Below are 22506 nucleotides of genomic sequence, written 5' to 3'. Positions count from 1 at the left end.
CAAAAAATCCTGAGGGGTCCCACACAATTTCCTTGATCAAATGAACCATGTCATTAGAGCCCAGGAAATAATTGTTATTTATTATGACAGTTGGGAGTCATCATTAAGAAAAGGCCTGTATTTTGCATACCCTAATGAGAGAAATGTGTAACACCTTTTGGAAATCTTCCCATCAAAAACAAAAAGATTAGGTACCTAACGTAGCAAGTTTTGATTGTATGGGAAAAAAACTTACAATTAAGCCAAATAAATGAGCCATTGCAGTGGGCTGAAATCCATATCCACCTGTGGTATAATTTGCAAAGTTTGTTTAAGGTTTACGCATGAATATTATGACTTGCAGTCAAATTCTTTCTGACTGAATAATTTAGAAAATAAATTTATATACTTGTGTTACCCATTTTATTAAATAATTGATATCCAGAAGCCCAAGGACTGAGCCTCATATGGAATAATTAGAATTCACTGACTTGAACAAATGGCTTCGTCTGCTTCAGAACATCATTTGCTTGCTAACAGTATAAACCAAACATACTTACGACATTTTTTTCTGGGAAGCAACTAGAAAGAAAAAATAAACTCTGCTTAGTTTCACCTGCAAATGCTTTTTTTAAAGCAATGAGTCTTATTCATTGCCCACACTCAGGAATCACGTTTCCCTACCCAAGCTGAAATTCCCAGGTCTAAATATGTTCTCCACCCACCTCTTAATATTCCTTCCCTGTTGCTAGATGTATTCTTGAAAATAGCTTCTCACAGTAAAAGTAGCCCCTGGCTTATTGCAAACCACATATTTTATCTGTTTTAATATCTCTTTTCTACAGATCCTCCTGCTGTGGAACCTGCATTTCTGGAAATCCGGCAAGGACAAGACCGCAGTGTCACTATGAGCTGCAGGGTCCTGAGAGCCTATCCAATACGGGTGCTGACCTATGAGTGGCGCTTGGGAAACAAATTATTACGGACGGGTCAATTTGACTCTCAAGAATACACAGAGTACCCGGTGAAGAGTCTTTCCAACGAAAACTATGGGGTTTATAATTGTAGCATCATAAATGAAGCTGGAGCAGGGAGATGCAGCTTTCTTGTTACAGGTAAGGTGCTGAATATTTTGCATTTTTTTTTTTAGATCTTGGGAGCTTAGGCTTATGTCAATATAAGAATGAAAGCATTTTGCAGATCCATGGAGCATACCATGAACAGCTTGACTGTTCATATTTAGAGCTTCTACTCATTTATTTTCAAGGAAAGTCTATTTTAGTAGTTAAGATAGTTAATGTGCCTATAAAATTAGAAGTTTATGTGAATTCAAATAGAGTTGGTGATGAGGTTGGTTATGTTGAGTGTTTCAGTAATAAAGTGACAAACCTTAACTAGCTTTATTTAGATCAAATTGCAAATATTAATACATGTTTTCTTTTGCAAGTTTTAAATCCCTTGCAATCCAATACCTGTTCTGGTTTTAATAGTAGAGAGTGATTTCTTTCTTTTTCTTGTTTATTTATTTATTACCTCTTAATGTATGGTGAATCTTCATTTTGTCCCTGGCTTACCATAGGACCACAGATATTCAAAGGGAAATCAATATAGTTGTATCTGGTATATAATGAATTAGAATTATCATTTTTGATATCATTATCTTTTAATGTATTTAAGGAAATATGAAATCTGTATTAAATTATACATGTTTATTTAAATTATTTTGGTAATCTAAAGTAAATCTGTATAATTTTTGAGCTTGGGTTTAGGCATACATTAAAAGGATATACTCCTTTTCATTATTATTTTGTTCTAGATAAAATTAGTTGAAACGGTTATAGTGTTTATGCTACTAAAAGAAGAAACTGGACATTGTATGTTATCTGGAAAGCAATCATAAAAATCATGATTAAAATGTTTCAGAATTAATTAAATCTTGTTCATTGGTAATATAAATTCTTATTAATAAGTTCTTACTCATAAGAGAACTCTCTAATATGGGTTGCCTTGAGACATTTTTGCTTCCTGAAATGGGATATTAGGTGGATAAAATACAATTGACTAACCAAAGAATATGAAGACATCCTCTCTGCTGTATCTTGCCACCTCTTGGTTTTGCAATCCCTTTTATTAACATTCAGTTGAACTTAAGGTTTTTCTACTTTGATACTTAAAATGAACTATTAAAATGAAATTTAAAACCCCTAGGACAATTACTTACATGGTGATTTAATTTCTCTTCCTAGGAATATTTACAAGGGTAAGAGAATGTACTCTATTACTCTATGGGATAATTTAAATGGCATGATATACTTTCATTCCTTATTTATATGTTATTATCCCAAGCAATAAGAATCCTTCAAAGGCAATTGTTTTTCACATATTGGTACAAATGTAGCACTTTACTTTCTTTCATTAACCCTCCAAAATAAAAATACTCCATAAAATTAACTAAACCTCTTTCTTCAATCTTTTTGGCTTTATACCCATTCTGATTTTCTCTGGTGACACTGTTTTCTAACTTTGACTGGTTTAGACCATGCTGCCTCTGCAAGATTTTCATTTGTTCTCTATTATATGATCCAAATCCTATTTTTTGAACTAGAAGACAAGCTGAGACCAGAATAAACACTAGCTCCATTCTCCCATTCCAGATCCATGGGGTGCAGAAAGTAGATTTCAGTAGTTGCAGGAAGGAATAAACCTGTTGTGGTTGCCCCATAGGGGGAGAGGAAACAGCCCCGTGCATTAATTTGTTTCCAGTGTGCATTTTTCAATCTCCAGGTCAACCTCATTGTTTCAAGATCTCCACATAAAATCTAATAAAGTTTTTTTTTGTTTTTTTTTGCGGTACGCGGGCCTCTCACTGTTGTGACCTCTCCCGTTGTGGAGCACAGGCTCCGGACGCGCAGGCCCAGCGGCCATGGCTCACGGGCCCAGCCGCTCCGCGGCCCATGGGATCCTCCCGGACAGGGGCACAAATCCGTGTCCCCTGCATTGGCAGGCGGATTCTCAACCACTGCACCACCAGGGAAGCCCCTAGTAAAGTTTTGAAGAAGAGAAAAAGAAATGATTGAATTCCAAATACAGTATAATTCAGGAAAATATATAAGGAAATCAATGATTCCATATAATCAGACATCTGGAAGAAGCTTTGAAAGGCTATTTACTTTTCTACTAAAACATACCAGAATTAGTAGTAATCCTTATCAATTTCCCATAATTCAAAACTCTTTGAAACTATGCAGAAGAGAACTAGAGAATATAATATATGCAAGGATTCATATATTTATTATGCATATGTTCTTTACCCACAAAGCAGATCTTTGAAGACAATTCTTTTCCCTTGAGGCCCAAATTAACTAAGAAACATTTAAATTTTCAAAGTTATAACTATTGTACCAAATTTAAGAATTTAAACTCTTCCACTTGCTTGTCCTAAATGTCCTGCAAGTGGACTTGATCTGACTGCACATCAAAACGTACAGAATTGAACTAAAAGGCAATGGCAGCCCTCAAGTCTGTATGTATTATAGCTCCCAGGAAAGCTCAAAAGTTCGGACATGTTTTCTTCATTTATATCATGAGTATACAATGTGTGTGGGTGTTTGGGGGTAGGAGAGTGGGGTTGTGTTTACCAAGAAGTCAGAGGGGCTGTGAGAATATTTTCCTGGAAAGGAAAAGAAGATAGTAAGCAAAGGTATTTTGGGAAGAGTGACCAACCTAGCTTGTTTTGCACTGTCCGTATTAGAGAATATTAGCTATAATACTACAAAATACTGTGTACTTTCATTTATCTTATTTACTAGTATTGTTATAGTGAAGTTAAGCCTAGTTTTTTTGTGTTTTAAACCTTTTTGAACTATGGCAGGAACCCAAACACCATTTATCATATTTTTCTGTGGGAGAGAATTTTTACAAGTTCTATAAATAAATGTGACATATTAATTTATTATAAGTCCACTTGTAAATGTGCAATTCCAAGTATATATGTATAAATACATAGAAAGAAGTATTTCTATATTAATAAATACTTTCGTACTGTTTAACAGATTACTCAACTGGAGCATGGATTTCAGTTTATCACAGGTTCAAATGTTCCAAATTAACATTTGGAAAAAATGTTTTTAAAGACTTCAAAACATCTAGGCACATTCATTACATTACAGATACAAGTGAATAACATGCTAGGTTAGATCCTAGCACACAGCTTGATCCAGAAAAGAAAACCAGTAAATCTGGGATAATGGAATAGATAGAGGATGGCCAAGAGTGAATGATTAAATGGAAGTAATCTTACTGAAAATTATTTTTTAATGGGAAAAGAATGAGGGTGAAAGAGTAGTTCAAGTTGAAAATATGTAGTGGGCTGAATAGTATCCCCCAAGAAGGTAAATCCATGTCCTAATCCCCAAACCCTGTGAATATCACTTTATGTGGCAATACATGATTAAGTTAAGGATTTTGAGAGAAGGAGCTTATCCTGGATCATGTAAGGTTAGTGAAAGATTTAATGTCCTTATGGTTGCATGATAGAGGGCCCTAGCATTTTGCTGGTTTTGGGCTGAAGGCCACTCTCATGTCTTAGAATATTTCTGCAGGTCCTAGAGATCACCTGTAATTCCTTGTCACATGTGCTTTTCCAACGTGGCTGCTTAATTCATCAAGCCATGAGGAAGAATCTCTAGCTCTAGTCTGTTAAGATGGAATCTTATATAACATAACCTAATTACTGAAGGAACATCTCATCACAGTTTTTTCCCACCCTCCATGGGAGAGAATTATACACAAAGACATTAATAACAGAGGTAGAAATCATTGGAGTCACCTTAGGTTCAGTCTGCCACATGTATCAACATCACCTGCTGCTAGGAGTACTTTTAAATACAACCTACATATGAAACTGTTTTATCTATGGCAATAGTTAAAGAAATTCCTCATAGTTTAATCCCTTTCAATAAACATGGCAAATAGGGTTTTACAAACAAAAATTTGCCTGTGACTGTTGCTTTCACCTCTAATTTGGAAGTATTTGTACTGGGATTGTGCATCCTCTACTTTTCTTTTGATATATTACAACATTCAGATTGACATTTTGGAACTACTCTTTTCTCCATATTCAGCACCAGCAGATCAGACACATAACCAAAATTAGACAGATCCTAGAGAACAAATAAAGCAAGAGTGAGACATTTTTATGAAAGGGAGCACATGCTATCACTCAGTGAATGTAAAGAAATTGAGGATGACTGAGAACTGTGATATGCCTAAGACAGGCTGTTGGATTACTCTAGCATTACTTAGTTCTAAAGAATGAAAAGGATGAAATAACAACCAAGTCAAATTTGACTCCAAATCACAATGTTTTATTCTTGTTTTCTAAAGTCAGATTGAGTTATGTAGTAACCAGACAGAAAATGTATTTTATTCTCTGGTAATGCATACGTTTGTGCTATTCAGCTGGATACTTGTTTGTTATGAATGTCTAAACATGAACAGCATAACACTGTAGAAAAATCATTAGAACTATCAGAAGTAAGAGCAAATGAACTAATTGAAAAATATCTAATTAAAATTCCCTGTGATAGGGCTTCCCTGGTGGCACGGTGGTTGGGAGTCCGCCTGCCGATGCAGGGGACACGGGTTCATGCCCCAGTCTGGGAAGATCCCACATGCCGCGGAGCGGCTAGGCCCGTGAGCCATGGCCGCTGAGCCTGCGCTTCCGGAGCCTGTGCTCCGCAATGTGAGAGGCCACAACAGTGAGAGGCCTGCGTACCGCAAAAAAAAAAAAAAAAATTCCCGGCAAAAAATTTCAATGTCAAATATTTTTCAGAGCCAAAATTCTGTTAAATTTATTAGAATTTTACTTATGATGATAACAGGTAGACTAATGGATCCCAGTGTTTCAGCCAGCGTTATGAATTACAGTTATGTTAAAACTATAGAGCAGAAAATGCATTATATGTCCTAACAACTCTTGATGTATTCTATGGTGTACGAAGTGATTCCACTTGTATTCTTTTCATTCAAACAATTCTGCTATGTGTGTAAAAGAAGCAATATCACCCTTGTATGAAAGATAAGCTAATAGAGGCTAAGGAAACCAAAAGTAAAATGTGTATCTTCTAACTGTAAATTCAAGCTCTTTTTGACACACCTCAGTAACTCTTTTATTAGTGGTTCTAAAGGAATTTTTGGATAATTAAGCTAGATAAAATGTAGATGAGTCCATGCTGAACCTAAAAAAGTAGAAATAAAAATGTAAATATTAATTAAGGAAGTTAATACTATCACTTAGCAAAAATTTTACCAAAATATTTACTTTAATATTGAATCTAATTTATACAATATTTTAGAGATGGAACAGAAAGGGCTGATTAGAGGAAGGCTTATAGGAGTTTGTGTTGATTCCATCCTAGTCCTTACCTGAAGACTTGGGATGCATAGATAAGGTGAAACTGTTGAGGCTTAGCGCACTCTTCTATATCAGGTTCAGAGCAGAAAAGTGACAGTAGAGTTCAAGCAGTGATGGAGAAAGCTAGAATTTTCAGCTTAGCAAAGTAGGATATACCTTCTTAAAATTCCGAACATCCTGCTGAGATATCAGAATGATTAAGCCTTAGGAGTCAGGGCCTTGCTTGAAAATAAAGACTTATTCTAGATACTCCCAAACAAAGGCTAACACCAAGCCCTGATAAGATTCATGGGGAGGTAGAATTTGGAAGTAGAGTTCCACCAATTTGTAAGAGCAAGTCTCTATGTTCTCCATACATCTCACCGTGATAAAATGTAAAAAGGCAGAATACAAAAATTTGAGGTGATGAGCAGGTAGCTGAATTACCTACTAGAATAAACATCGACACTCTTTAGAGGAAGAGAGCATAGTCCAGTTATCTATAATATATTATATAATATGTATTATACATTACAATGTAATAATGTAGTGATAATTACTAATAATGCTCAATAAATAATAAAAATTACCTGACATGCAAGGAAAATAGGAAAGTGTTACCCTTAGTCAAGAATAACAGTGGTCATGGGACTTCCCTGGTGGTGCAGTGGTTAAGAATCCTCCTGCCAATGCAGGGGACATGGGTTCAAGCCCTGGTCTGGGAAGATCCCACGTGCCGCAGAGCAGCTAAGCCCATGCACCACAACTACTGAGCCTGCGCTCTAGAGCCCGAGAGCCACAATTACTGAGCTCGTGTGCCACAACTACTGAAGCCCATAAGCCTAGAGCCCATGTTCCACAAAAAGAGAAGCCACCGAAATGAGAAGCCCATGCACTGCAACGAAGAGTAGCCCCTGCTCGCTGCAACTAGAGAAAGCCCATGTGCAACAAAAAATACCTAATGCAGGCAAAAATAAATAATATAAATTTAAAAAATAAACTAAAAAAAAGAGAGAACAGTGGTCTTTTAAAAACTAACCCTGAGATGGCCCAGATGTTGGATATAGCACAGCCTAGCTATTATAATAATTTCAAAGTATTAAAGGAAAATATGTTCAAAGATTTAAAGATAAATGCATTTATGAGCAAATGCATAAGAATTTCAGCAGCAGGAAAAAATCCTTTAAAAAATAACCAAATGCAAATACTATAACTAAAACGGTATAATAACTGGAATGAAAAAATTACCTCAATGGAATGAACAACATATTGGAAAAGGTAGAAGGGTCAGTGAAATTGAAGACAAATTGAAAGAGCTGAGACAATCTGCTAGATAGAAAAAAGATTGAAGACTAAAGAAAATAGACCTAAGGACCTGGAGGAAAATGAAAAATGGCCTAAAATAATTGCAATTGAATTTCCAGACGTTCTAGAAAAGAATGAGAATGGGACCAAAAAAGAAAAAAAAGTTTTTCAAACCCACAGATCCAATCATAAAATGGAACACAAACCAAGAAAAAATACAAATAAAACCACACCTAGGCACATCATAATCCAATTGCAGAAAACCAAAGACAGAAAGTTTTCAAAGCAGCCAGAATAAAAATGATATTGTGATGATATGCATGACAGTTACCTTCTCATTAGAAGCAATGTGAGCTAGAAGACAATGACACATCTTTAAATCTTTAAGCATCTTTAAAATACTGTCAGTTAATAATTTTATTTCCAGTGAAAATGTGCTTTAAAATAGGGTCAAACAAATATATTTTTCTGGAAAATGAAAGCTGGAGAATTAGTAGTCAGTAAAACTGTACTACAAAATATGCCAAAACATATTCTTCATATTAAAGGGAAAAGTTATCAGTGGAAACCAGGATCTACATAAAGAAATAAAGAATCTTTTCTCCTATGTTTTCTTCTGTGAGTTTTGTTTTCAGCTCTTATATTCAAATCTTTAACCCATTATGAGTTAAATTTTGTGTATGGTAAAAGACACGTGTCGAATTTCATTGTCTTAAATGTGGATATCTAGTTTTTTCAACATCATTTTTTAAAGAGACTATCCTTTCTCCGTTGTATATTCTCGGTACCTTTGAAGAAGATCAGTTGACCATATATGAGTGAGTTTATTTCTGGGCTCTTAACATACACACCTACACACCCACACATGAACACAAAGAAACTTTTGGAGGTGATGGATATATTTATTACCTAGATTGTGGTGATAGTAACAGGAGGTATACGTATGTCTAAATTTACCAAATTGTATTATATTAATTATATTCACTTTTTTTGTATACCAATTATACCTCAATAAACATGGGGAAAAAATGGAATGAAGATGATCAGATCCAGTAAATAGGTGGGTAAAGATAAATTTTTTTATAATTTCCCTAATAAACAGCTGTACAAACAATGGTGAGCAAATTACAGCTTGGGGACCAGCCAACAGTTTTTATAGATAAAGGTTAATTGCAACATAGCTTTCTTCACTTGCTTATGTATTGTCTATGGCTCCATTCATGCTACAACAGGAGAGGTGAGTAGTTGTAACAGCAACCATATGGCTCATAAACCTAAAATATTGGGTTGACCCAAAAGTTCATTCAGATTTTTCCATAAGATGTTACTGAAAAACCCAAACGAACTTTCGGGCCAACCCAATATTTACATCTAGCCCTTTGAGGAAAAGTCTCTCAATCCTTGGTTTGAAGCAAAAATAATAACATTATATGTTAGGGTTTATAACATATCACGAACCAAAATGTTACAGCAATAACACAAATGATGGGATTAATTTGAGTTGTATTTTTCTAAATTTATAACATTTGTGAAGTAGGAACTGAGAAGCAAATAGGGACCTCAGAGAAGCATGAAATGTGAAGTGTGATATATTAAGTGATACAATATTGACTCTAAATAGAATAAGTTAAAGTTGCATAGTTTTGGCCATACAGAAACTTCTAAAAAGTTTTTTTAAAAAGTGGTGCATTGCTGCAATGAACATTGTGGTACATGTCTCTTTTTGAATTATGGTTTTCTCAGGGTATATGCCCAGTAGTGGGATTGCTGGGTCGTATGGTAGTTCTATTTTTAGTTTTTTAAGGAACCCCCATACTGTTCTCCATAGTGGCTGTATCAATTTACATTCCCACCAACAGTGCAAGAGGATTCCCTCTTCTCCACACCCTCTCCAGCATTTATTGTTTGTGGATTTTTGGATGATGGCAGCACTATTTACAATCGCCAGGACATGGAAACAACCTAAGTGTCCATTGACAGATGAATGGATAAAGAAGATGTGGCACATATATACAATGGAATATTACTCAGCCATAAAAAGAAACAAAATTCAGTTATTTGTAGTGAGGTGGATGGACCTAGAGTCTGTCATACACAGTGAAGTAAGTCAGAAAGAGAAAAACAAATACCGTATCCTAACACATGTATATGGAATCTAAAAAAAAAAAACTGGTTATGAAGAACCTAGGGGCAGGTTGGGTATAATGACACAGACCTACTAGAGAATGGACTTGAGGACATGGGGAGCGGGAAGGGTAAGCTGGGACAAAGTGAGAGAGTGGCATGGACTTATATATACTACCAAATGTAAAATAGATAGCTAGTGGGAAGCAGCCACATAGCACAGGGAGATCAGCTCAGTGCTTTGTGACTGCCTAGAGGGGTGGGATATGGAGGGTGGGAGAGAGGAAGACACAAGAGGGAAGAGATCTGGGGATATCTATATTTGTATAGCTAATTCACTTTGTTATAAAGCAGAAACTAACACACCACTGTAAAGCAAGTATACTCCAATAAAGATGTTTAAATAAATATCAAAAAAAAAAGTGGTGCATTGAAGAAACTAAAATACATTCGAATTTACTCGAAATATCAGAGGAAAAGATAACAAGTGAACAACAACAACAAAAACACTGAAGGGACAATGAAAACAATGAGCAAGATGATAGACTTTAACCCAATTATATTAATAATGACATGAAATGTAAATGAACTTAACACTTCAGTTGTCAGAAATCATTGGACTGGATTTTTTTTTTTTTTTTTTTTTTGGCGTACGTGGGCCTCTCACTTTTTTTGCCTTTTTTTTTCGCAGGCTCAGCGGCCATGGTTCATGGGCCTAGCCGCTCTGCTGCATGTGGGTTCTTCCTGGACCGGGGCACGAACCTGTGTCCCCTGCATTGGCAGGCAGACTCTCAACTACTGCACCACCAGGGAAGCCCTGGACTGGATTTTTAGAAAAACAACAAAAAGCAAGCTATCTACAAGATAGACACTGCTATCTACAAGAAACACATGTTAAATACAAAGACACAAAGAAGCTGAAAGGACAGGATGGAGCAATACATAACATGCAAAGAGCACATAAGAAAGCTGACATGACTATATTATTGCTAGACAAAATAGACTTCAAGACAAAATTGTAAGAGTTAAAGAGGGACGTTTAATAATAGTAAAAGAGGAATTTACAGGGAAGGTTATACAGATATAAATATGTGTGCACCTAATAATAGAGCTTCAAAATTCATAAAGAAGTGCCAGGAGGAATAATCTACTCATAATTACACTAAAGGTTTTAACATCCATCTATGAATAATTTATAGAATATGTACCCAGAAAATCACTAATGTTTTAGAAGGTCTGAACCATACTACAAGCAAACTAAATTAATTGATATTTGTAGATTATCATACCCAAAGTTGTAAACTACATATTGTTACATGTGCACATGGAATACTCACCAAGATAATGTGCTGATCAAACATTTTCCTTCTAAAATTGGGAGCAAAGCAAAAATACCCACTCTCATTAGTCACAAATATTGTACTGCAGGTCCTTACCACTACAATAACACAAGGAAAGTAAATAACATGCATAAATATCAGAAAGAAAGAAACAAAATTATTTCTAGTCACAGATTATGTCGTTGTTTTTGAAGACAATGCTAAAGTATCTATGAGAAAATATACTTGAATTAAGATAATTTAGCAAGAGCATAGGGTATGAAATTAGTATGTAAAATCAATCATATTTCTGTATAATAGCTACAAAAATTTGAAACTGAAGGGTAAAAAATACCATTTCCAGATCAAAGTGTAACTAAATTTAATAAAATATGCACAAGACGTACACTGAAAAACATTAAAAAATTGCTGAGGGATATGAACCAAAATAAATAGAGAAATATACCAAGTTCATATTTTGGAAGAATCAATATTGGTTTCATACTTATTGTCTCCGAATTGATCTACAGATTCACTGCAATCCCAACAAAATACCCAGCATGGTTGTTTTTGGTTTTGTTTCTATAGAAATTGAAGATCTGACTCTAGATTTTATTTGGAAAGCTAAGGCTTAACAATAGCTAGACCTATGTGCAAGGGGAAAAAGAACAAAGTTGGAGGACTCACACTACCCTGTTCCAAGTCTTACTGTAAAGTCACAGTAATCAAGATAGTGTGGTTTTTGTATAAATATAAACACATGGTTCATTGAAACAGGATAAAAGATCCAGGAATAGACCTCTAAGGTCACAGAGATGATACCCATATGGTCAAATGAGTTTTTCAAAGTCACCAGCATAATCCATTAAGAAATGATAGTCTTCTGAATAAATTGTGCTAGAACAACTGGATATTCATATTAAAAAAATAAACCTTAAATAATACCTCACATTAACCACAAGATTAATTTAAAATTGATTGTAGATGTAAATATAAAAAACTAAAATTGTAAAATTCTAGGAGAAAACTCAGGAGAAAATCTAGGCAAATTTGGAATAGAAAGTAAACCCCAAAAATCACCAGTCATTTAAAACTAATACAAATAATAATAATACAAGCATAATTAAAACTGCAGTCTTCCTGCTCCTCAAAAGACCTCATTAAAAAAGGAAAAAGCTTCCACATGTAAGCAATATCATATGACATTTGTCTTTCTCTATCTGACTTACTTCACTCAGTATGACAATCTCTAGGTCTATCCATGTTGCTGCAAATAGCATTATTTTGTCCTTTTGTATGGCTGAGTAATATTCTACTGTATATATGTACTACTGTATAGCATAGGGAACTCTACTCAATACTCTAATGACCTATGTGGGAAAAAAGTCTTAAACAGAGTGGATATATGTATGTGTATCACTGATTCACTTTGCTGTACACCTGAAACTAATACAACATTGTAAATCAACTACACTCCAGTAAAATTTTTATTTTTTTAATTATTGGTCTAAAGAAACAAAAAAAAAAAAAAAGGGAAAAAGGAAAAAGCAAGCCACAGGCTGGAAAAAGAATTTGAAATACATGTTTGTGACAAAGTGTTTGTATCCAGAGTATATAATTCTTAAAATTCAATAATAAGACAAATGGTCCAAATAAAATTGGTAAGAGACTTGAATATACATTGCACAAAATAGCATACAATTGACCAGTATTTATATTAAAACTGGTAGCCGTCCTTTGTTATCAGAAAAATGAAATTTAAAACACAACGAGTTAGAACTACACACACATTATCATGACAAAAGTTAAAAAGGCTGACAACAGCAAATGTAGGTGAGGATATATAGTCACTGAAATTATCACACATTCTTGCTGGGAGTGTAGAATGGGATTTCTGTTTTGAAAATGGCTTGTAAGTCTCTCAAAAACTTAAATATTTACTTACCAAATGATCCAGCAATTCCACTCCTAGATGATTATTCAACAGAAATGAAAATGTATGTCTATACAGAGATTTATACACAAACTTTAATAGCAACTTTATTTGTAATAGTGTCTGACTAGAAACAACCCAAATATTCATCAACAGGTGGCTGAATAAACAACTTGTGATCTAATCTACTCATGCAGTGGAATTTTACTCAGTCATAGAAGTGGAGAGAACTACTGATACAATACATGAATGGATGGATTTCAAAAACAATTATATTGAATAAACACAACTAGCCACAGAAAGTGCATACTTTATGATTCCATTTATATGAATTTCCTGAACACGCAAAGCTAATCTTTAGTAATAGAAATTATATTCTTTGGCTGGGGCTGAAGGTGGAGTTGATTGATTACAAAGGAGTAGCAGGTAACTTTCTGCAGTGATAGAAATCTCCTATATCTTGATTGGTGATTACATAGTAATATATATTTTTCTAGACTCAGTGAAATCTGCACTTAAAATGTGTGCATTTTATTGTATGTAAATTATACCTCAAGTATTATTGAAGAGTGGATGATATTTGCCAAATAAGATAGGGTTGGGAATAGGAGGTGTTTCATAATATGAATGGTATTGTTCGATTTACTATTGTCATGTATTTACTTTTTCTAATCCATATTGTGTTAATTTTTTAAACATTTGGTTGTTCCTCGAGAATCGTTTGTTCCTTTTTCCTCCCCTAACCTCTAAATTACTTTCCTTTAGGAGGAGACAGTAAACTGGTTATCTTCACAGTAGTTCCCCTCCCCAAGATAACCACTTTGCCCAACTGTATATCTTACTTTAAGAGATAGTGACTGTTACATTAAGAATATTGAATGACCCAATATATTGGTAACAAAGGTCACGTATACAAGTGAAATCAGAAGGATATGAATCAGGTTTTGGAGAATTACCATTTTGTAAGCAAGACCATCACTGCTGGGTAGAATAAAGGGAAGACAGAGATATCAGCTTAACAGGGTAGGACACAGTATTCCAAAACTATTGCTCACAGCTTCCTTATATTATTTTGGGCAAGCATTAGATCCAGTTTTTAGAGGATAAGAAATGGTTCGAAATCACAGTTTCTCCTGAGAGAAAAGAATTTTTATAATATTCTCTGACATCAGAAAAGAATAAAGCAAAGAAACCCAAATGTAGAAGTCCACACATATGTATGTGAATATTATATGTTTAGTATTTCTATTCTTAAGAGTCTGTTTAGCACTTAGTACAGTTGGATTTTTTCAGTAGATATTGGGTGGTAATAAAATCAATCTGTGAAAGAATCAAAGGACTTTTTAGTTCAGTGGAATCAAAGCCGTATCCCAAACCTCCAAGTGTCTATTTAAGCACTTGGCCTTTGTCCATCACCCTGAAGGGGTGATTAATGGATGAGAACAGTGCAAAACTTGTTCCAAAGACATGCCAGAAACCAGACTTAAGATGGTCAGATGAGACATTCCACAGATAATTGCCCACAACCTGATACAACCTGTTGTCTTTTCTCAAGGGATATTTTGTGACATAGCAGTAAGTTGAGAAAGTTGATAGAGGTTTTCTTTTTATAAATTCTTTTTGAATTTCAGACCAGAGGATACAACCAAAGTTTTATAATTTTGCATTACTTATGTAAGCATTACTTAAGAAATCACTTTCTTACATCGTTCTAATAAACTTTGTCTATTTCTAAAGCACTGATCAAAATGACAGTTGCTAGTAGCCTCAGCATCTAACTGCAGACAGATACTTGCTTTGCAATCAGATCCAGACCAGTACTTCTTAGCAATACTATAAGAACAGTTATTTGTGCTTTAATCTTTTTCTTGCTCTAGGAGTCATATTCACAGATCTTTTGGTTATTCTTAGAGAGTCACAGTTATTCAGTTTCAATGACTGGTTTCCTTTATTCACATCTAAATCCACTTTATTAATTCAAGTTATATGTTTTGGGGAAAATAAATGTTCCTAGAAGATAAACAGCATACCTTCTGGGCTCCTCTCCAACTCACTTGAACACCTCTTACTCCCTGCCTCAATGATATTCCACACATTCATATTCAGCAGTGGATCACCCACATGTGTGGCAGCGGTGCTTGCCAGGAAGTTAATGTGCTTCCTAAGTACACCATTGAACAGTCAGTCCTGTCGGCCTGAGCGCTGCTGGGTCAGTTCATCCAGCCATTCCCCCTCCGTGCACACCCCCCAACCAGAGGTCCTTCAAAGGAAACCAAGGCTTTTAGACACTTTGGAACTTTTCAGTTTTTAGGGAATGTAAAGCTTTAGGAAAGACTGAATTATTTGCAGCTTATTATATATTCATTATTTCTGAGTTAAATGCTTAACAAGTACATGTAGTTCTCATTCTAGAGATTTAGTCAATCCTTATCTTTATAAATTCCTGACTTGATAATACTTTCAGATAACGATATAATATGGCAAATCTGGTTGAGTCCCAAGGGTAAATTGTAGTTTAAGTTTCCATACTCACAATGGGCAGAGTAGGGAAGTAGGGATCCTTGTTAGATTACTGGGAGTAGCACCTTATCAGGAAAGCCTATACAGTCTTTGTGTGCGAATTAGGAAAAAGGTGCCCCTTTCTTCAAGCAGTTGTAACTCCCATACCAGGGCACAAGTGGTTGCAACAGAAACAGAGCCTGGATTTCAGCCCTTTTCACCCCTTTAGCCAGTCACGCGTGGTAGAGAGCAACCCTATCCAAAGACGCTGGGTGTTAGAATAAAAAGGGCTTCTGATGTGGATTCAGAATGCAGCTTTGTTACTCCACAGTTGCTTACTATAGGGCAATTTGTTTAAGATCGCTAATCTTCACTTTCATCTTTCACAAAAGGAAAATGGTAAGAATATTCTCATCCTGCAGGGGATTGTGAATATTAAGAAACACAATGTATGCAAGTGGTTAGCATGGTGCCGGGAAAATAACAAAAATTAACCACATAAGTGCCTTTAATAATCTTATTTTTGTCTAGGAGAGATCAAGCATCAATTCTTCTTTAAGCCAAAAGGAACTGTTTTATTCCCTAGATTAAGCTTTCTCCTAATGTCACAATTAGAATATTTTCTGTGTACAAGTAAAACACTGCAAGCAGGCTTACAAAGAGGAAGACCCCAGAGGAAAGCATTTCATGAGAATTTTATGAGAAGTTGTATATCTACAGACATATACATGCTATATGAAAAGAAAAATCCAAACTGAACAAAAATAAATGGAAACTCTAATATTGCATTGTCTGTGGGGTTTTTCCCTTGTTTGGGCATATTCTATTTCAAATTTGAACACTGGTATGTTTTTCATATACTGTTTCTGTTACATAATTCAGATTTACATAAAATTTCCCCACACTGTACACAACCTCAAGGGAGAATTTCTCTGACTGTCCCTTTGATGGAAGCTGGAATAAGAAAGAAAGGGCAGGAAAGCCTAAAGTGACTGGCTTTTGAATTATATGTGAGACGTCTTTTGAGGATTCCTAGAAAAAGGAAAGGAAAAGTTTTGAAGTCTTATAAAAATGTGGGCCCTAGTAAATAAGCAGAGATTTTGGTTATTCCATATCTTGACTCATAAGTATCCATGTATATTTGAGGGGAATGCATATAGCATTTCTGGGCCATATAAGAATTAGCAATTGAGTTTATGAATAAATGGTTGCTAGTTACTTCAGTGATTTGATTTTCTAGCCGCATTTCTTAGGCATGGGATGTATAGGACAGGCGAGGGGAAATGGTCAGAGAACAGGGATGTACTCACTATTTTTATAAAACAGTACACTTGCTACAAAATAGATTTGTGCTTAGCCCAGGAACTGGACACCATGTATATCTAATCATTTTCTGTTTCTGAATCTGCTTCTGTTTTGTGAAATTTAATGATCTATAGAATTTCTTCTGCAACCTCAATTGTCTGTGCTTCCCATGCCAGCACATACATACATATTATAGAGTTGGCTCATTAACAAGCATAGTTGTGATATATGAAAGAAATGGCATAACTCTTGAAAGGATAGCAAAAGAGCATCACAAAATCAGCCTAGAGCCATGATTGTGACATAGCCAAATGTGATACTCCAGATAGCTACTCCAACCTTGTCTTCCCTCACCAATGACAGGAAAGTTTGGTGTGTGCTTGCCTCACCCACTGACAATTGACCTGTACCATGTATTAATGAAATGTTTTTCTAAAATATAAAATGAAGCAAAATAGTTTTGTATTCTTCTGCCTTGGGAGTATTTGCTGCAATATTTCTGAAAAGAGAGATTTCTAATAATTTCATTTTATCCTAACATTCCTGAAATAAAATACATTGAGGAAGGTAGGGATGATCAGACCCTCTCAGTCTGAAAGCCAACTTCCTTTGCATATTTAGGTAAATAGTGTAACCTCTCTTCCTTCTCACAAAATATTCATTTGGATCTTTTTGAGGGATGATCTGCAGACCAGACAAGGACAGTAGTCTGCATTATTTCATTAATTATGATATTCATATTACCTTTCCAGATTTGCAGTTCAAGCCAAGTAATATCCCTCTGCATTTTTGCCCTTCCAACTTCTGTGAAGACTAAAATAAGTTAATATTTGTGGAAGTACTTTTTAACTGTAAATTCCTATATAAATTTGAGATACAGTTTTCATCTCTCAAGATTTTTCTTGCTTCATGAGTCCATGGTTGTAGTGGTAAATTATAATAGAATAACTTTTAACAGCAATCCTAGACATACAATTCTGGTAGGTGTCTCAAATACTTGACAGAATAGTAGTGAGCAAAGGCCCTTGGGCCAACTCTATTTTGTACAAGGGGATAATTGAAGTACAGAATTTAAGAGCTGTGTTTTCTTCTTTCTCTCAAGTCAACCATCTTTATTCCTAGAGGAGCTCTCCAGATTATTTTTCTTTAGAACATGTGGTTTTTAATACACATAACACTGACTTAGATATTTCCAAGTAAAATATCAATGGATTTATAATTTTTATCTAAACTTTCTCTAAACCCTTAGCAGTTTCCTATTTACATGCCTAATGTGAAAGCTAATTGTTTCATCAAATCCAAATCATCTTTTAAATTTTTTGGACCAGATCCTAATCTAAGCCTATTTTGGAAAAAAAACACCTCATATTATTCATATTTAACATCATTTTTGGCAAAGTACATTCAGGGTTTTAGAGTAAAAGGGTTATTCATTTAAGTTAAAATGTTATCTGGTAAGTTCATGCATTTATTTTATATTACCCAAGGCAACCATATATATTTGGTGCGTAAGCCAGTAACTACTTTGTATAAATATTTTGTTCTAGGCTGATGCCATAAAGGGGTCAGAGGTGACTCAATTGTGTTGAAATAGTGCTTCATTGAAGTTTTAAAAAAATAAATAGGAACTCATTTAAATTTGTCTAGTTTAGTTTTTAAATTGCTTCAAGTTCCTGTGCTTTTAAACAGTAACAGTGGAACCAAACTATGGAACTCTTCCTAGAGAATTTTATTTTATATATATATTTTTTCTTTATGGGAGAGGGTACAGTGTAAGATTAATGTTTATTAAATACTTATTATTTCCCCATTGCTATCATAGGTATTTTATATAGACTATGTTAAATAATTTAAATAGAATAAATTTTATGTTTTTATCCATTGGGATCTCCAGAGATATCTTTTTAACCTAACTACTTCATAAAATAATTATTATTTTTGAGAGCCAAAAAGCCTAACCTTACCAGGAACAAATGAATCTATCATTATTTGCTGACTATACTATATTCATTAATTCTTTATTCTATTAAATAAAGAATCTTGACTTTATATGGTAGATCCCTACTCAAATAAACTCATGCACCCTTCTGAGAAGTATCTTAAATTGGGGGAGAATTTTTACAGTGGGAAACATATCACATTAGCCCAACTGAGATGGATATATGTGGCTTGAGCATTTAGTGATTTGTTAAAATGAACCCTTTTCTTACAAGAATTACCAAGCCATATTACTTCTGAAAATCCTACCTGATTGCCTACCTATTGCAGTCTGAGTGATTTGTTTCCTAATAACCAAGGGCAGGATTCTTGGTAAGTTATACAGTCTTTGCACCTGACCATCATTTTCAGTTTCTACTTCCTAGCAAATACGCCTGGAGACCATATTCTTTGGTCTTATTTTAATGGCCTCTGCCTTCCTAGAGATTAAGGAAAAGGCTAAATTATTAATATATGAAGATGATTTTAAGAGAGTGTATAAAATTGGATCTTGTGCTCATTCCACGTTTCAAGAAATGAGGTAAAAACGATATTTTAATTTAGACAATTTGAACTCATTATAGTTAAATAATTTTCTGAGTAGGTATTTCTATAAACATATTTACTCTAAATATCTAATCATTTAGGAAGTATCTGTAAAGGAAAATTGAATTATATGATAGGATATTATATTCAAGTGAACTTATTGAAGCAAACTGTGAAAAGACTAAGTTAGTTTTGCACACAAGTCTTAAGTATCTTCTTTTAATGTTTTTTTGTTAATTAGGAAAAAAGCATTGGTATCTATGTAATTTTAATTACTTAATAACTCTTACACTTCATGCTAACACATTTTAATAAATAGTATGAACTTTATGAAGATGTTTCATGAGAATCTTGCTATATGGCATTTTCTCTGAATGCATTTTATAAGGTTATGTTAATAATAACTAATCAACTTCGCACCTATGTGGATCAAGCAAGAATAACTGAGATTTGTCAACTTCTAAGTAATATACAAACACATTATTCCATTTTGCTCTACATCAGTTTTTGTTATTCCAGTAATATACTTTATTGATCTATTGATTATTCCAGCAAATTGTGTTTATTTAAATACAACTTTAAAGGAAATTTGTGTAAAGGCTTTCACTGCAACAAAACTGACAACATCATCTTATTTATCCTAAAAAAGACGCTAAAAATAAATTGAAAGGAATTGGGCTAAAATACTCCTTTCTACATTACAACTGGAAAATGATGAAATAGTCTTTCAAGGTCCTACTGAAATTGGTTATACATATTTGAGTGCTCTGTTCTGGGGAGATATTTTCATTAATAATATTAACAAGTTTAAAAATCTTTTCCCAATCAACAAAATTTTAGTTAATGTGATGACAACTCTGTAAGCAGTAAGTACCTGAATTACTCCTCACTCCACCCCAAAAAATACAGATGCAAATGACCATTTACATGAAAAATTTTAGTAGAGATATTTTTTGAGTTCAAATGGTTTTCTTCATATCCTCAACTGAGGGGACAGTATATAAAAAATGAGGTATCTGCCATCAAAGTGTTTATAATCTATTAAATAAAAGATAATTTAACATAACCATAGAAAGGGGGCAAATATTATAATTTGGGCAGTGCATGGAGTTAGTACAGCATATTAACAGCCACCACTGTATCAAAATGATGCAAGATGTAATAATAAGGATTTTATGAATAATTCTGAATCCTATTTTTAATTTGTCATTAAACAGGGTCTTATATAGAATAATTTAAGCATGAGAAATGAGTGCTTCATTTTAGTCAACATTTTCTTTTAAAGGTTTTAAAATTTGTGATGTTTTAAATACTTCATTAAATCTCTAAATATTTTTATTTACAATTTTTTTTTTGTTTAATGATGTTGATATATCAGAGAATAACACATTGAATACCAAAAGGCTATGATATAGTAGTTGACCATTTTGGGGGGTGAATACACTAATGATATAGTAAATCTATTTCAATTTGCTCTAGAGAATTTTTTTAAAGTATTGCTTGTATACATCTGCAAACTATAATTGGTTGTTTTAATCAAATGTCTGAGAGATAAACTAAATTCTCTTAAAATTTGTTAAAGTCTTTGTCAACATGTAGCTACTACATGTGAGAATATTGAACTTCTAAGTCTTTTCATTTGGGGCACTTTTTTTAATTCCTTGGGTTGTTTGAATACTTATGAAAGATATAGATTTTCAGCTGTGAGTACGTACAATTGGAGAGACCTGGCCAATTCTGAAAATCATAAAATTTGGAATATTATTAACATGTCAACTCATTGGATAAGTAGAAGAATTTTGAATTTGTATTATATTACCTCTCAAATTATATCATCTTGAACTACATGAATTAGTAGTATCTATAATATCATAGTTGAATAGTTGTGACAGATATCTTATGATCACAATTTAAAGCCTTAGAATACTTACTATCTGACTCTTTACACAAAAAGTTTGCTGAAGCCTGGTTTAGAAGGTGGTCTGGTAGAGTCACAATTACCTTAGATATCCTTGAGGAGAAAGGGAGCAAGTTACAGAGTTTCTTAACTTTTTCTTCCCTGGCATATCAATATTTATGTTAACATATCCTTATCAAAGCTCTCAAAATAATATTTTAAACTACAATCAGAAATAAAAACATGTAAATGCTATATCAATTTTACAGTAATTATCCTATTTTATTTTCTCTTTGCAAAAATCATCCTAAATATCATATTGATGGATTAATATTAAAAACATAGGCATGCCTAGGGAAGGTTGTTCTTGGTCAGTAGCAGTAAATTTATTTAATGTCTATAATTAAATTAAAACTGGCTTTATTTAGAGATATTATCTATTATACCACAATTCTGATTTTTTTTAAAAAATATATGTGTGTGAAAATTGAAACATCACTATTATTCTGAAACAACAAGGCGGTAGTTGCTTTACATTGTTCAGTCCACTCTATTGGCCCCAATTACATTATGTCTAAATCTGGGAAAGGGCCTCTAATCAGAAAAATAAAAATGATCATACAGAAAATATTTTCAGGAGTACTTATATATTGGTGTAGTATTACAATGTGTTTTCCTAATTAAATGTTAAGTATGGTAGTATAAATATTTATCATTGAAGAAAGAGTAATTAAAGGAAGGATAGTTGTGATTTGGGTACCAAAAGGTAAGAATTGATAAGCAGGTAGAAATTACACCAGGAAAGCATTTCAGTTTAAGGAGTCAAAATGTGTGAGGATAAAACTAGAGTTTTAGGAACTTTCTGTCACTGGCAAGCTGAGTCACTAGAATGTAGGCAAGCGAAACGCAATATAGAGAAAAGTTTACTGACTCATTTATACAGTACTGAGATTGCTGTTTTTACTGATCTTGCTGTTATGTGGTACCTCATTTCTAACATCTCATCTTAATTGGCCCATTAACCTCATCTCCTATTGCCTTAAAATTCCAGCTCCCAAGGATACAAACACCAGCAACACTCCTTTTCTCCCTAAGCTCCTGTTCAGTGTCTGATTTTCAATTCTTTGTTTTTTGACCCCTAAGAAACAATTCCCTTTCTGCTTGCAAGCTTAGGAATGCATGTAAGAAAGATTTATGTTATACTTTTTTTTTTTTTTTTTTTTTTTTG

At 34.0% G+C, this 22506-nt stretch overlaps 1 protein-coding gene across 1 annotated transcript in view; it reads left to right on the top strand.

The window, feature by feature from the left end:
• MDGA2 (MAM domain containing glycosylphosphatidylinositol anchor 2) overlaps positions 1 to 22506 on the top strand; it is an 803556-nt gene that overhangs the window by 695511 nt on the left and 85539 nt on the right. Inside the window, exon 9 of the mRNA XM_024757993.1 lies at positions 825 to 1094. Coding sequence (XP_024613761.1) covers positions 825 to 1094 — 270 coding nt within the window. The remainder of the gene's footprint in view (positions 1 to 824; positions 1095 to 22506) is intronic.

This window comes from Neophocaena asiaeorientalis, unplaced genomic scaffold (assembly GCF_003031525.2).
Source record: "Neophocaena asiaeorientalis asiaeorientalis breed wild unplaced genomic scaffold, Neophocaena_asiaeorientalis_V1.1 scaffold464, whole genome shotgun sequence".
Taxonomy (NCBI): domain Eukaryota; kingdom Metazoa; phylum Chordata; class Mammalia; order Artiodactyla; family Phocoenidae; genus Neophocaena; species Neophocaena asiaeorientalis.
Note: the sequence above shows the minus strand (reverse complement) of the source record. Positions and strands in the feature narration are given on the sequence as shown.